Raw genomic sequence first — 16,288 nt, forward strand, 5'->3', positions numbered from 1 at the left:
AGGCTCGGTGGCTAATGAGGAAGTTGTTCATCTCAGCAGCTGCCACATCTCTGCCCATTTAGGAACCTCAGCTCCGCCGGGGAGGAAGCGCGGAAGCAAATGCGATCCTGTGAGGGGCTGGTGGACTCACTGCTGTATGTGATCCACACGTGCGTGAACACGTCTGATTACGACAGCAAGGTCAGTGCCTGCCTGGCCATGTCAGGGGCGTGGTGGCAGATGACAGCAGCTGCTAACACCACTGTTTGCATGCCATTGATTCTTTCTGGAATTCTTGAGCCTCTCCTCCTCATTGGGCTACACTCCAGATTAAAGGGAGAGTCTCTAAACATCACAAGTTAACAGGGACAGGACACCTTAAGAAAATAGCCTTAGAACCATGAAGACTGAATAATTCCCTGTGGTAAAGGACCTACCATGGGGTGGCAGGGCACTGACTTTCTCTGTAGTTCTCCTGGGCTCATTGTCATGGTGATTGTCTCTGCTGCTGTTCCCTCCAATTCTGTATCTCCTGCTGCTAGAGTCACCTCCGTCTGTATTGGAGTATCTACTGAATGGAAGTTCCTGGTCAAGGCACTCTAATCCCCCCGACCTCTCTGCCCTTCCTGCCCCAGTGCAGTCCACAGCCCTCACCCCAGCACCAACTTTGGATGTCCCTCTACATACTCAGTCTTGGCCTTCACCCCCTCGCTCTATTGCCCTGCTGGTCAGTCTATTCCCAGCATGAACCCCTTATCCTCCTCTCCTTTATCTCCATCCCTACCCTAGCACAGGGCATTCTACTCATCGTTTTTCAGCTGTGACAGCCATCCAGGATCTGCTGTAGGAGCAGGGGCTAGGAAGGTGGGAAGAAACAGGAAAGATGGACTGAAAGTGTCAGGAGTTCCAAGACGTGCTGGGTACTTGGTGTTCAGCATGGGCCTGAAAAGGAGAGGCCATATGTAGGCCTTGGGTCATAAATTTGTTTCTAAGAGAGAAAAAGAAGAGTGATGAGTGGTAGTCTTGGGGAGAAGGCAGGGAAGGAGTTCAAGGTGATGGCCAAATTTTATTTGAGCCTCATTGAACCAAAAGATCTGCAGAGGAAACTGAGAGGAGTAAGCAAGTTGGAAGGGGAGCTGCTAGGCAAAAGCTGAAGTTGGTTCTAGACACTGTCAATTGAAGTGACAGTTGGCCTCCCAATTAGAGGTCTGATGTAGACTTTAAGGAACAAAGACCATGCACAGAAGGCAAAATATCAACAGAGAAAGAGATCACGAAACTTTCCACAGAGGGAAGGGAGAGTTGGTAGATGGAAGGAGGAGACAAGGATGGCACTTGAGGGGACAAGCTGTGCCCAGTGACGGAGTTGGTGGCACCTGTTGTCATGATGAGGATTTCCAGTGGTAAGGAGTGAGGTTCTGGCAGCTTGGGTGCATTTCTGCCACTGCAGCAGCCCTGAAGCAGAAACAATGGGCATTTCCTCTTCCAGAGCCTTGTGCACTTTACTCAGCATGACGTCAGATCCTCAGATGTACTGAGGATGGCTCTGCGCTCTGTATCCCACAAAAATTCTAGAATTATCCTTCTTTCTTTAGATTGTTTCAAGTTCCCATTGGTAAAAAGCAGTTGTTTCATATTCTGTGTTTATTTAGTATCACTGGTGTTCAGTACAGAAGCATTGTGCACTGATGTGCTACAATGGTTTTAATTACATGCCATGCTGGGTTTCAGACCGTGGAGAACTGCGTGTGCACCCTGAGGAACCTGTCCTATCGGCTGGAACTGGAGGTCCCTCAGGCCCGGCTGCTGGGGCTGAACGAATTGGATGACTTACTAGGAAAAGAGTCTCCCAGCAAAGACTCAGAGCCAAGCTGCTGGGGGAAGAAGAAGAAAAAGAAAAAGAGAACGCCACAAGAGGATCAAGTTAGCATTTTATTTGATGTGAAACTCTAAAGTTTCATTTTTCTGGGAGTAAGAAATCACATATTTGGCAAGAAAAAAAATTTTTCATGACACAGTGATTCTACATAGCTGTAGCTGAGTCCAGCAGAGGAATGTTTTCATGTGTAGGAGAGTGTGTTCATTTGCTTCCATTTAAGGTGTGCTCTTTGTCTTTCAGTGGGATGGAGTTGGTCCTATCCCAGGACTGTCGAAGTCCCCCAAAGGGGTTGAAATGCTGTGGCATCCGTCAGTGGTAAAACCATATCTGACTCTTCTAGCAGAAAGTTCCAACCCAGCCACCTTGGAAGGCTCTGCCGGATCTCTCCAGAACCTCTCTGCTGGAAACTGGAAGGTAGGATGTCTTCCACTTGTCCACACTTCTTCCCATCTGTGCAGTCAGATCAGCAATGATCGTGAAAGGGACATGGTTGTTTAGAGTTTAGGAAAGGATGGGAGGATAAAAGGGGCAGACAACAGTTGGCTCTGGAGATCCAAAGATGGATATGACGTAGCCCATCCCTGTGAGAAACTGAAGGCAACTGAGAAAAACGGACAGATCAAGTCAGTACAGCATAGACTCCACAGGCTATGCGTGCTGTAGGGTCTTCAAGGAGGATATCTAGCCCAGCCTGGCAGGTAGAGAAAGTCAAGGAAAGAGGGGAGCCAGGAGGTAGGGAGAGTTTTCTGGAGGGGTGGTGCTGCCCAAATGGAATCTTTAAGAATGAGCAGAATTAAGCCAGCAGAGTCTAAGGTTGGAGGCATAGAAGCAGCAATCCAGATAAAAGGGCAAGTAAGGCCCTTTAGTGAGAACAGCGTGGGTGGAGACTATAGGCTGGTTGCTGGGGCATTGAGGGCACGGCAAGGAGTGGCCCATGTTGGAGCCAGGCATTGTGAACAGGCCTGGTGGCCAAGGTTTAGAAGCTGAGACCTGACCTACAGATCAGAGGGGCCACTGAAAAGGTTTAAGCAGATAAGCAACACAGACAGGCCAATGTGAACACTGTTGGATCCCTTCTGTGGCGGTGCAGAAGGTGAATTCAAAGAAGAGGAAAGTAGAGGCTGGGATTCCACTGGGAACCAGGTGAGAGATGCCGAAGGCCTGAACTAGAGCTGAGGTTGGCAGTGCTGCAGGGAAGGAGAGGGGACCACCATTCCTCTCTCAGATGCTTACAAAACGTACATACAGTGAAAGTTTCCACATCCTCTTATAGGTGTGTGATGTCTTTATGAAAATTGAAGATGGTTTCCTACTGTTACAACTACAGTCATGCATTGCTTAACGATGGGGATACATTCTGAGAAAGGAGTCATTAGGCGATTTTCTCATGCAAACATCATAGAATGTACTCACACAAACCTAGATGGTGTAGCCTAATATACACCTAGGCTATATGGCACTAATCTTACGGGACCACCGTCATACATGCGGTCCATTGTTGACCAAAACATTATGCAGTGCGTGACTATATAAGCAAGTTCTCAAAACTCTAAATGTCATCTAGTAACTTCCTAGACAATCCTTGTCTGAAACCTTTTCAACCTCTGGAAATTTCCTGACAGGTGTATTTTATTTTATTTTATTTTATTTTTTTAAAGATTGGCACCTGGACTAACAACTGTTACCAATCTTCTTTTTTTTTTTTTAATTGCTTTTTTCCTCCCCAAATCCCCCCAGTACATAGTTGTATAATCTGGTTGTGGGTCCTTCTAGTTGTGGCATGTGGGATGCCGCCTCAACATGGCCTGATGAGCTGTGCCACGTCCACGCCCAAGATCCAAACCGTGAAACCCTGGGCCGCCAAAGCGGAGCGAGTGAATTTAACTACTCGGCCACGGGGCTGGCCCCCCTGACAAGTGTATTTTAGTAGACTTATCATAATGCTTGTTTTTGGCTACTTCTACCACTGTCTCCCAAAATGAGAATCTTTTCCTCACTGTATTATCCATGAGAGTGAAAAGGAGGCCTTGGTGTGGTTTGTTTCGTGCAGCCAGCCACTACAATGAATATATACAGATAATTATGGCCTAGCGCTAACCTAATGTGGTTATGTTAATATTGTTATTTTTAATTAAAATGCTAATAGCTTAGCATCTAAGTGCTGGCTCTGAAGCCAGACCCCTTGGCTTTGAATCCTGGGCCCTCCATTTACTAGCTGGGACCTCGGATCTCTCAGTGTCTTGATCTGTAAAATGGAGATAATACCTGCCTCATGAGGTGGTTGTGAGGATTAAATGAGATGATAAATGTGGAAGACCTAGGGCAGTGCCCAGCACGTACGTGTTCATGTAAATATGCTGGTGACACAGTGTTCACCTCCAGATTCTTGGGACCTGAGGATCATTTGATGATAATAGAAAAGACAATAGTTAAAAGAGGTGTGATTTGAGTTGTGTAGAATTTCATTTCTGGCATCATTTAATGAATGAAGTTAGATGGCAAGCTCATTTAAAATATAAACATTATGTTGAAGTGATTTCAAAAATAGTAAGTCAAAATATTGGACCCTCGTTAGGAAAACATGATAATCATCACCACAAACCGGAGCTATCTGGGGAGCAGTCATGAGTGTAGTGCTCTGAAGGGAGGCACTCAGGGCTGGGCCAAGCTGGTTGGTCTCCAAGTGAGACTGCGTTGGTTCTGTCCTTGCAGGTTTCAGAGAGAGAAGTTGGTAAAGTTGTTTGAGTGCTTGACCCTATAGCAAGTCGTGTATTGCGTTTCCCCCTGTAGATTTCATTTGATTTGGAAAATGAGGGTATTTGTTTCATATGAAGAATGTTAATAAAATCTTTGAAATACATCTCTTCCTCTTCTTTGTGTTATTAAAATAATCTATTCTGTTGGTATTCAACAAACTGAGTAGTCAGTCACATATTTTAGTGTTCAAAATAATACAAAGGATCTTTGTCTTCATGTCTTGACCACAGCAGGAAAGTATCAGATGTTTTATGAGCAACATTTTTCAATTATCCTAAATTTTGAAAGACAATTTACATGGGTAAAAAATGTCAATGAAAGCTCAAGACAAGATTAAAGACCCTTTTTTCAAATGTTACTTTTTTTTTTTTGGTTGTTTCCCTGCTAACTTAGTGTTCATTTACAATTCATATGGAGCACAAACTGACTCACGGTGCAGACGTGCCTCAGAATCACAAAAGAATTTGACTGAGGATTAAAAACAGTAGCAGCAGCAGCGAACTAATCTTGAATGAGAAAGCATTTTGCACACAAATATACTTACTTTTTCACCACCGTGTATGAATTATGATGTTCCATGTTTCTGGAGAATTCCTTTTCTTCTGAGGCAAAGAATTTTTTCCAAACAATCGCTTTGAAAGGTTACTGAACTCTAAATATTGTTGCAGAGAATATAGAAAAAAGAATGACTTGATGGAGACATGTTCTCCTTTAACGTGTGCTGATCAGTTACTGCTCTGCCATCCTATTTATAGCCTCTGGACCTGGCAGGGGGCCAACTGGGAAGAAGACCCATGATCCTTCCTTAATCATGTTTATGTATCTGAGGTAGAAAGTAATCGCTGCCTTCTCTTTTCTGCACAAAAATATCTGGCAGATGGTGGTTTGAGACTTTTAGGCTTTGAGATTTCTTTTTAAATCAGTCAGCCTAGCCCATCTTTATCCCAGCCCATGGTTTTCTCTTTACTGACGCCACAGATTTAATCTCCAATTGGAAAGAAAACATTTAATCTATTAGTTCATCTTTTGGAAACGTCTTTTTCAGGCAACAGTAACACCTGAGAGTTGAACTCAGTTTTGTATTACTTACTGCCTTGTTTTGCTCGCCAGTTTGCAGCGTACATCCGGGCAGCCGTCCGCAAAGAGAAAGGGCTCCCCATCCTTGTCGAGCTTCTGAGAATGGATAACGATAGAGTTGTTTCTTCTGTGGCAACTGCCTTGAGGAATATGGCACTAGATGTTCGCAACAAGGAGCTCATAGGTATGTTCTGGTGACAAGGTGAGCCGTAAAGGAAGAATAACTATAACATTTATAAAATCTTTCTTCTTTTTATTCATAAAAATATGACATTCAGGGCCAGCTTGGTGGCGCAGCGGTTAAGTTCACCGTGTTGTGCTTCAGTGGCCCAGGGTTCACCGCTTCAGATCCCGGGTGCAGATCTACACACCGCTTGTCAAGCCATGCTGTGGCAGGTGTCCCACATATAAAGTAGAGGAACATGAGCACAGATGTTAGCTGAGGGCCAGCCTTCTCAGCAAAAAGAGGAGGATTGGTGGCAGATGTTAGCTCAGGGCTAATCTTCCTCAAAAAAAAATGACCTTCAAAATGATTAGCAACTGAGTTCTAGTCCCAGGTTCTTGGCATATTTGGGTTCCCCTGCTGTCTATCCTTTGTGACCATTCCTTTTCAGCAAGAGGCTGCTCATCAATTAAACATTGATCAGGGAAGGTAAATTTTCAGAAAAGCTAGTGATTTCAGTTATACATTACAACACTACTTCATAGATTTGGTGTCTCCGTTTCCCAAGAGAAGGTCATTTCTTGAGCTCCAAAAAAGTTTTAATTCTCCCTTTCTGATTTTTGAGACTGATTTCTGCTAATTCACCATCACTACTATGTTCTAAGTAAAAAAAAAAAAGAAATCAATGAATGATGTGTAACTTTTCCTTCTCGGATCTGTGTAAATGCTCACCACAAGTCAGGGCCACTGTCCCAAGGCCATTTCCACCCCAGGGCAGGGTAAGGCAAACGAGGCACATAGGGTGCCAAATTTTAGGAGGCAATCACCATCAGGTCCATCCAAATGTAGGGTTGGCGCTTACATGAATCTGAGAATGAGTGCCTCTTTAAGTTTTGCACCCTAGGCAACTTAGCTTGCCCGCCTCCGGGGCATTGCCACATCTCAAGCCAAGTGTGGGGTAAAGAAAAGATCAGAGACCTTCCAGTAGACCACAGGTTAAACTCTGGATCTGCTGCCCACTGGTTGTGTAACCCAGGCTGTCCTTCATCTAAATTGAACACTCTTCCTCAACCCCATCTATGAAAGGGAGCTGATGATGCCTGCTATCCTCACCATGGGTTTGCTGTGAAAATAAAATGAGAGGGTAAGGCAGCTACTTATAAACCACCAAGTTCCACGCCAGTCCCACAGCTGAGGGCAGGTCAGGGGAGACGGAGGGAAGGTTGGCAAGATCTTATGTGGATTAGTGAATATATCTTGAACTTATATTAAACCATACCTACCATGAGAGAGAGAGATTGGGAGACAAAGAGGGAGAGAGAGAGAGAACAAGGGCAATGATGTTTGCCTTAAAGAGTCGCTGTGAGGATTCACTGTGCCAGCTTATACAAAAGCCCCTCACCCGCTGCCTGGCAGAATTGCTGTTTTAAATTATGGCCTAGATTAACCTGCTCTTAACACTGTTCCTTTGAGCCAAATCGTCCCCACAGAGAGAAAAGGAGCTTCTTCCATGCCCTGTTCCTACAGTCCAGCCCAATTCCAATAAATGTGTTATAATAGTTAATGCCCACGCTTCCTTGAGAAAAATCCTTTAGGTCTCTAAAGAGAGATTTTTTTAGTGATTTTTGTTACCTCTATATTGTTCTAGTCTCTTCTAAAAAGCACGCATAGTGTGAGAGTTTTTAATGCTAAAAAATAAAGGGTTGACAACTGGGAGGAGACAGAGGAGGCAGAAGGTGCGGGGCCAACACCACTGAGTGCCAAGGCCTTCAGGAAGAAGGAACACACGTTCCAGAGTCCTGGCCTTCTCTCAGTGCATCCCTGTGTTTTCTATGAATGTCCTAGCCCCCTTTTAAACTTTCACGGGCATTTCCTCTCTCCACTGAGGAGCAATTTTTTTGCTCACCTGGAGCACTCTTGAACTGTTTTGTGAGTCACTTTTTCTTGTTTCCCTATAAAGATCCTTTCCTTCCTGTGAGGTCTGAACCCCTCGCAGATTCAATATTTGGCTCTAATTTACCCAGCACTTCTTTTCCTAATAACAATCCCCTTCTCTGACCCCTTCACCTCTCCTCATGTCCATCACCAGCACTAGCAATGGGCTTTCTCTTCAGAGCCATATTTCACAAAGAAACAAAGTCATGTCCCCTCAGAAAAGTTACTGCATATTCACCTCAGTCGGATCGGACCAAGCAGCTGTCTGGAGCTGCAGGCTCTGAGGGAACTGCCAGGCTCACTCACAGGCAGGTGAGCTCCCTTATCCCAAGCCTCAGGAGAGCAATTACAGTTGCACCTTAGCAAAATGACGGATTACATGTCATGGACCTTTTGGTCATTTGTGAGTATTCAAAATCACCAGTGCCAACTTATCATTCGTTCTTAAAAACCACATTTATCTTCTGGTTTACAATGTCATCACTGTTTCTCCAGTCCTCATAACAATGCTCGTTGTGAGTAAGCCAGAGTCTTCCCTTTGACATGCTGTACATTATGCAGCATGTATGCAGGGCCTGTCTTCTACTGCTTATGTTTGTATATAAATCGGTCTTTAATGAAAACCCCATTTAGGATCCACTCAATTATTAGCATAGGAACAAAAAAAACTAAGAAAATATTTACTTGAGCTTTAGTTAATTTCTTTTGTTTGAAGTGTAATTATTCCAGTTTGTCAGTTGGTAATTGAAATTGAAAAAGCTAAAGATAATCTCTTTTTAGGGCAGAGTAGGAGAAATGGAGTCTCCAGGGGTGCTTCAATAGCTAAGGACTGCCCAGCCTTATCCTATCAAGAACTGTATTATTATCGCCTTCCTCCTGGCTGATAATATATCCACAATTTTATTAGCAAAACTTTACTTATATCTTCTTTAAAAGAGACTAACATGTTGTTATCACTATTGTCGTCAGACCAGGTAATATATACCCTCAACTTGATAAAAATGTCTAATTGTACCCAGTTGGCATCTTAAGATCCAGAAGCATTTAATGAAAAGTATTGTTTGGCAGCCTTATTTAGTCCAGCTTATTCAAAGATAAGTCTTTAAAAGCTTTAAGAGAAAGTTGAGGTATTTTTTTTGCATAGGAATTCAATCGAGAATAAAATTTACCATCATAATTCCTTTATTTCTCACTATTAATGAAAAGAGTTGAACTAAAGCAACTTAATTGATGTGCCCATTTTTATACACTGATTTACATTTTCTTTCAGAGATTTCAGTTATGTTTTATAAGCCTATCATGTCTTCAAGTGACTTTGCAGTAAATGTTAACTTTCCGCTCACAGTTATATTTGTCATCTCCTTCTTTGCCGTGGGTTTTTTTTTCCTGTTATTGTCTCTGTTGAAGTTTTATCTTTAAGAAGCTGCACAGTTACAATCTTTCAACAACAACGTGACAAACACCTAGTACCTCCTGAAAGTAGAATGAAATCTTTTGCATTTGGCAGGTAAATACGCCATGCGAGACCTGGTCAACCGGCTTCCTGGCGGCAGCGGCCCCAGCGTGCTGTCTGATGAGACCATGGCAGCCATCTGCTGTGCTCTGCACGAGGTCACCAGCAAAAACATGGAGAATGCCAAAGCCCTGGCCGACTCGGGGGGGATCGAAAAGCTGGTGAACATAACCAAGGGCAGGGGAGACAGGCAAGTCTGCTGCAAAGAGACTCGAGCATGAGGCTCTTATTCCCGGGATCATCCTGTGATAAGGGCCTCTGTCAAAGATACATTTCCTATTGGAAAGGATTCATTTCCGCATTTCTTATAGGCCAATAAGCTAAGCAGTTTCTGCAGTTTAAACCTGTTTGGCTAGGAGAGGCATTTGCGGTCATGTAGCCCCTTTTCTGGTTTTTACTTTATTGTAACTGCCCACATTCGTTTCTGTCTCTAAAGCCACATTTGGTTGTGCGAACCCCTGGAAGAATCAGAGATGCCACATGAGGAAAATCTGGCGTTGCCATTTCCCTCGCGCCTTTGGCTCTGCTCCAGGCTCTCGGGCCTGTTCTGCAAGAACGTCTTCTTGAATCCTCAGTTCTGGGATCGATTCCTCTGTGGGTGCCCAGAAGGCATTAAAATCACTCCTGTGCAGCAGGGCCTGCGTGTGGCCACAGGATGTGCTCAGGGCTTGCATCATACATTTCCCTTTGCTTCTGGTGACACCTAATTGATGAAGCAGCAAAAGTATGGATTAGAGAACCAGTGGCAAAAATAGAAGCTATTTTTTTGTCATGGAGCTATAGCAGGGACTGGAAATTTGCCTTTGTGTCAGATAGACAATCCTTCAAGGAAGTGGGAGGTAGGGCTGCTTGGCGCCTTCACAACACAGCAGGACAGCCGCCACCTGATCCGTAGTAAATGGCACTGCTCGCCCCACTCTCCGCCCCTCCCCTGCTCTCTTCTCCTTCATAGCACTGACCCCCTGAGATGGTATTGATGGCTTTCTCTGGACTCAGTCTCCCCCAGTAACAGGAACTTTGTCTTTTTGTTCCCTGCTGTGTCCTCTGTGTCTAGAACAAACCCTGGCCCATATTAGGTGCTCAGTAAATATTTAGTGATTGGCTGAGTGACAGTGCATGAACTCACATTATGTCTTGTCTAGTCTTTCAGGTTATACATTTGAAGGAATTTCTAAAATAGAAGAATAATATAGCAAAGCATATTCTCACCCCCTAGAAACCACACCTATCAATATTAACCTTATTTCCTTTCAGTCCTTCTTTTCTTCTGTACCTTTTTTTATTTCATTAGTAATAAATCCACACACTCTTCTTTTTATTTCAAAGGAAATGAAACATTACAAATAAAGCTAAGGTCCTATTCCACTAACGCCTCTCCTCCTCGCTCCCCTGAGGTAACCATAATTACTTTCTGTGCTCTTAAAATTTTGTTAGATAGCCTTCATTTGTGAAAGGCATAGGAAGAAGCTGGAGAAATCCTGAACCAGTGCCAAAACCTTGTATATTAAAAAAAGTATTCCTTACCCAGTCTAATCTTTCTTTCAAAGCAAGAGATTCAAAAAGTCCTGGGTCAAATCAAGTTGTCTTCTGAACATAAATTTACCTTTCCTTATGATTCATTCACGAAGTATTTATTGCCTACCTGCTGTGTGCTACAGGAGTGAGCAGATGACACGACAAACCCCCCTCAGGTAGCTTACATCCCGTGGGTGAGGTAGCTGAAGTGCAGTTGAGGGAGTAACACACACAGCCTGTCGGATGGGGCTGAGTGGTGGGATGAATAATGAAATCAGGGAAGGTGATAGGGTAGGGGTGGGGTTCACAATTTTAGACAGGTGGTCAGGGAAAGCCTCACAGAGATAGTGCCTTTTGAACACAGACCTGGATGAGGGGAGGGAGGGAGCAATGCAGCCCTCTAAGAAAGGGCATTTCAGGCACAGGGAACAAATTGAAGGGCCCTGAGATGGAAGAACACCTTGTGTGTGATGAGCAGCCAGAAGCCAGTGGGGCTGGAACAGAGCAAGTCAAGGGGAAAAGAGGAGGAGGGGAAGTAACCAGAAGTCTAGGACCGTGTGGGTCAGCGTCAGACCTCCAAGTAGAGACTAATGGTGGCAGCCATTGCTATGGTAAAAAAGGGGTCAATTCTGACATGGTTGAAAGGGAGAATCAACAGAGTTTGCTAAAAGATTAGATGAACAGCATGAGAGGAGGCAAATGTCAAGGATGACTCCAAGGTCTTTGACAAAAGAGACCACAGGGTGGAATTGCCACTTACCAACATGGCAGCCTGTGGGAGGAGCAAGATTTTAGGAAGGCCAGGAGTTTGTTCTGGACATGTTACATTTGAGATGTCTATTGGCCGTCCACATGGAGTTTCTAGTCTGCAGGAGGGTATACTTATGTTCAGGATAGAGATCCAGGCTAGAAATGCAAATTTGAGAGTCATCAATGTATAAGTGGCCTGTTTAGAGAAGTGAAATGGGCTGAGATCCATAAGGAAGTCATAGAGAAGAAAAAAAGGCTTGAGGGCTGATGTCCCTCATAGTTAGAGGCCAAGGAGATGAGGAGCCTACAAAGGAGCCCAAGAAAGAGCAGCCAGAGCATTCAGAAGAAAACCAAGCACAGCTGGTGTCGCAGATGAAGGGAGTGTTTCAATGGTGAGCATGTGTCCACTGCTCCTGCTCGGTCAGGAAGGATAAGGATCGAGACTTGTCCAGTTGAACAATATTGACGTCATAGGTCTAAGAAAAGATGGGATGAGAAATTAGAGATGAGAATGCATAACTCTTTCGAGGAGTTGTGCTGCCAAGGGGAACAGAGAAGCTTCCTTGCTTTTCTCAGAGAAGTTTCTGCTCATAGAATTTGTCTCTAAAAATACCTCACCTGGTTGTTTGTGTGAAGGCATGTACCTGGCACTTGGCACGCTCCTGCCTTGCCGAGTGCTGCAGAGTAGTCCTTGGAGCCAGGTGTGAAGTCTGCCTTTCACGCCTCTGTCCCACCTGCCTAGCACTCAAAGATGGGGAGATGAGCAGCAGCTGCAGTGTCAGGACCCAGCTGAGAAGGGGATGGCTGTGAGGTGTAAAGACCCTGCGAGGCCATCTTGGGTGTCTGAAACTTCATCTCTGTTCATTTCTTTAAGCTGTCTCCTTGCTCAGTGGTCCATTTTGAAAACTATAAAATTTAGAAAGGCTTTGAGTGGGTTGGTTTGACCTGGCTCTGCCCTTGACTCACTCTGGGGATCACTGAGAAGAATGAGTCTGGGAGGTCTGTGGGGGTGCAGGTGGATGCACAAATGCCCCGCCCCTAGGAACAGAGGCTGTGAAGCCCCTGAATTTGCCCATGCTCCACCCTCACTGAAGCCCTCAGCATCGTTAGTAACTCATACTCTATTGTGAGGGGCAGAGAAAGTGCCTCAGCCTGCTCACCTCTCTTCTTCCCCCACTTCATGAGAGTTGAATTGGGAAGATAATAAGTAGAAGGGGAAATCAGATTCTACATCCTGTGATCCATTGGAAGTCAAATTTTCAATGTTAAAATGAATTCTGAAGAGAGAGGTATTCAATTATCCTTACAGCTGACTCCTCAGGCCCTGATCCACCCCGGACGTGGCCATCTGAAGGCCTCTGCTGAGGCAGGAAGCTCCACTTCCCTCTTCACTTAGCAGTGAGGCCCTGATTTACAGGAACAGCTCCTGAGGTGAAATGCGGTGACACGAGGTCAGCAGTGCTTAAACTGAGTGCCAGTGTTCACCAAAAGGTCTTCAGAGAGAAGTAATAACTGACCATATTTTCCAAATGGAGCATTAGAGCACATATGTAGCTGTGTTTATGTAGATGTATAAGTAAGAAGCCAATGACGGTGTTTATATGAAGACCTAATAATGGGGGAGGGGCTTGTATTAAATTAACTTGGCAGGGTCCTCAGACACTCAGGATGTGGCGTCATGGTCCCGTTAATCCCGAAGCCCCAGTAAGGCCAGCCCCTTAGTAGACATGGCGGGAGGCCAGAGACTGACGCTTGAAAGAGGCCCTCAACTGAGAGGTCACGGGCTCTTCTGACCACAGCTTCTCACTGCAGAGCTGACTGCCTGAGAACCTTGCTTTGGTCCTTCCACCCCAGGCCAGCTCTGAACTTGACCAACTGCCAGGCACACCTGATTCCTGAGTGGTGGTTTCTAGCAACAGCCTCTGTGCCCTCCGGTCCTTGGAGAGATGGCCTCTTGGCCACTGGTTCACAGCCTGAATCCCTTCAAATGGAGCCTGAGGCTGTGCCGCCCACATTCATTAACATCCTCGTTCTCTCCCTAGATCATCTCTGAAAGTGGTGAAGGCAGCAGCCCAGGTCTTGAATACATTATGGCAATATCGGGACCTCCGGAGCATTTATAAAAAGGTAACTCGCAAGAATAGCTCTGAATAATTAGCATTCGTCAGAGCACACATTCATAATCATTTATTGTAATGAAATGTCATTATTCATTTTGAGAGGTTTCTTTTTCTCTTTTAACTTCACAGGATGGGTGGAATCAGAACCATTTTATTACACCTGTGTCGACGTTAGAGCGAGACCGATTCAAATCACATCCTTCCTTGTCTACCACCAACCAACAGATGTCACCCATCATTCAGTCAGGTCAGTGAGTAAACTCCACTCCTTGGCGAGAACATTTGTGTGACAGAACATTGTTTCCCACCCAGAGAAGATTGAACGTAAGCTGATTAAGCCTGTCACCTCCAAACACTGAGGAAGAGAATTTGCTCTTTAAGCCGAAAGCCTTCTTTGGGAATTACATGCTGTTATAAATGACAAGCCCACTTTCCTCCTTCCATTTTAAAAGTTTATGTAAGTTTACACTAACTACAGTGCACAAAATTATCCCAGGGCCCTCCGTCCCCTTCCCTCCCCCAAGACTCTGCTTTACTAGGTTTGCCGAGGGGCCCGGGAGTCTGCATTTAACAAGCTGGCCTGCTGATGCAGATGCAGGAGAGTGGTGGAACACACTTTGAGAACCACTAGGTTGTGCCTGAAAATGGCTGCCTGACCTGCCTACTGGCCATAGGTTTGCAATCTCTTCCAAAGTGATTTTTGAGTTTTTTAGTGAAAACTCTTAGATTAGACACAATCTTTAGACTCACATCCCGGGAGAGCTATGATCTCCTCCTGTGCCTTCCTCCTCCAGTTAAACCTCCATCTCTGGTTGCATTCCAGACCCCCAGCATCCATGGCTAAGGGGAACAGGCCCTCCAGGTGGGTTTACAAGAATTCCCTTTGATTTGTAAGTTGGGAATCTTGGCAATCATGGCAATCACACTACCTACTTATTGGTGGTGTTTAATTTGGTAGAAAGAATATTCTGAGACGCAGACTAAATTTTTTTTACATGTAAGGACAGAATATTACTACCAAGCCAAAGTCAATCCTGTAAATTTAATTCTTAACTAAATGAAACAGGAAAAGTAATAAGTATCTTTTTTTATTTGGCTTTAAATTTCCCATTCTGACATATAAATATTATGTGTTGTATTCACCTGTGCTACTGCTGGCAGTCTTATTTCTCATGTGGACAAAAAGACCAATATGTGACGAGTGGTTCTTGCCACTTAATTGGATGTCTCCAATTGTACTAGGAATTTTTAAAAATTATCTGTGCCTACTGCATATAGTGTATATTTATATCTTAGTTTTTAAATGATGAGTTGTTTTCTTCAGAGAGACCTGTGCTTGGTGCTTGGCATCCTTGCTGAGCTCCCAGGTGTTGCCTGAGGCTGTCTTTATATAAATGCTCAGAATCCTCTAGGGACTGAGGAATAGGGGCGCCAGGAAGCAGGAGATTTGGCTTTTTAACAAAAGGCATATGTACAGGCAAAAGAATAATTTCAGACAGATTAGGACATAGTTACTAAGCAATGAACTTGTTTTGAGGACCTCTTAAATATACAAACTGGACAGTGTTGACAGGCCCCGTCCAGGTTCCTAGGGACCTTTTTGGATTCTGTTCCGAGGTAGGATATGATCACACTTGTTTCTCCAGTTATTCTAAGGGCTGATCATCCATCCGCAGCGCTAGTGTAGTGTTGGCTTATGGGCACATCTGATGCCCTGCTGATAGAATTGTGGGAGGCAGGTGGGCATGTTCTCTGTCCTCTTGCCTTCTAGAATGTAAGCGAGGTGAGTAGCACATAGAGACTGGCCATGCATGCTCACCCTTGTTTAACACCAGTAACCCTGTGTCACTGAAGTGACTTTTTGGGGAAAATATTTCAGTGTCAGTCTTCCTCTGAAAGCATAAATGCATGCAGAACCACTATGGCAAGGTTTGGGGGCTGTTGCTTTCAAGTGGATCAAGTGAATAAGTGACCACTCTTATTTATAATTAACTTTAATGCAAGTAAAACCATTTTTTTGTGTGTCAACATAGCCTCATTATTAGAAATGTTTATTGAGGCTTAATTTACATTCAGTAAAATACACATATTTTAAGTGTACACTTTGATCATTTTTGACAAGTGAACACATACCTCCCCCACCCCCCAATCAAGATGCAGAACACTTCCATCACCCTAGAAAGTTCCTTTGTGTCTGCTGTCAGTCAATGCCTGGGCCCTAGAAGCAGCCACTTGATCTGGTATCTATTACTGTAGAAAGTGCAAAATGATTTTTTAGTGAGAAAAAGAAAAAAAGATACACCATGTTTTCCTTCTGTGTAAAAATGTCCCAAAGGAGACCTATGGATAGATATGTTATTATTCAGTGTTTGGCTCAAGCTGGAGTAAAACGTCTTCTGGGCCTTTGTGAGGCCAGGCTTCTCAGCACCGGGAGCTGCTTGCTGAGTCAGGCTGACTGAGTTTACATAATTTCCCTGACAACTGATCACCCTGAAAAGAATGATAAATTTTATGGGCTGGGCACTCTTACTCCAACGCATTTAGAGATGCAGATATTTTTTTAATAATTAGAAATCAAAACATGCCGTAAAAGATCCATA

The 16,288-nt window shown here is 44.3% G+C and overlaps 1 protein-coding gene across 12 annotated transcripts in view; it reads left to right on the forward strand.

Annotated features, from left to right (window-relative positions):
* Positions 1 to 16,288, forward strand: part of PKP4 (plakophilin 4) — a 232,102-nt gene that overhangs the window by 210,742 nt on the left and 5,072 nt on the right. For all 12 annotated transcript variants that reach the window (XM_046657995.1, XM_046657987.1, XM_046657988.1 and 9 more), the window contains 7 exons: positions 63 to 180; positions 1,711 to 1,902; positions 2,099 to 2,272; positions 5,726 to 5,876; positions 9,298 to 9,493; positions 13,611 to 13,695; positions 13,818 to 13,935. In XM_046657995.1, coding sequence (XP_046513951.1) covers positions 63 to 180; positions 1,711 to 1,902; positions 2,099 to 2,272; positions 5,726 to 5,876; positions 9,298 to 9,493; positions 13,611 to 13,695; positions 13,818 to 13,935 — 1,034 coding nt within the window. The remainder of the gene's footprint in view (positions 1 to 62; positions 181 to 1,710; positions 1,903 to 2,098; positions 2,273 to 5,725; positions 5,877 to 9,297; positions 9,494 to 13,610; positions 13,696 to 13,817; positions 13,936 to 16,288) is intronic.

This window comes from Equus quagga, chromosome 4, assembly GCF_021613505.1.
Source record: "Equus quagga isolate Etosha38 chromosome 4, UCLA_HA_Equagga_1.0, whole genome shotgun sequence".
In the NCBI taxonomy this organism is placed as follows: Eukaryota; Metazoa; Chordata; class Mammalia; order Perissodactyla; family Equidae; genus Equus; species Equus quagga.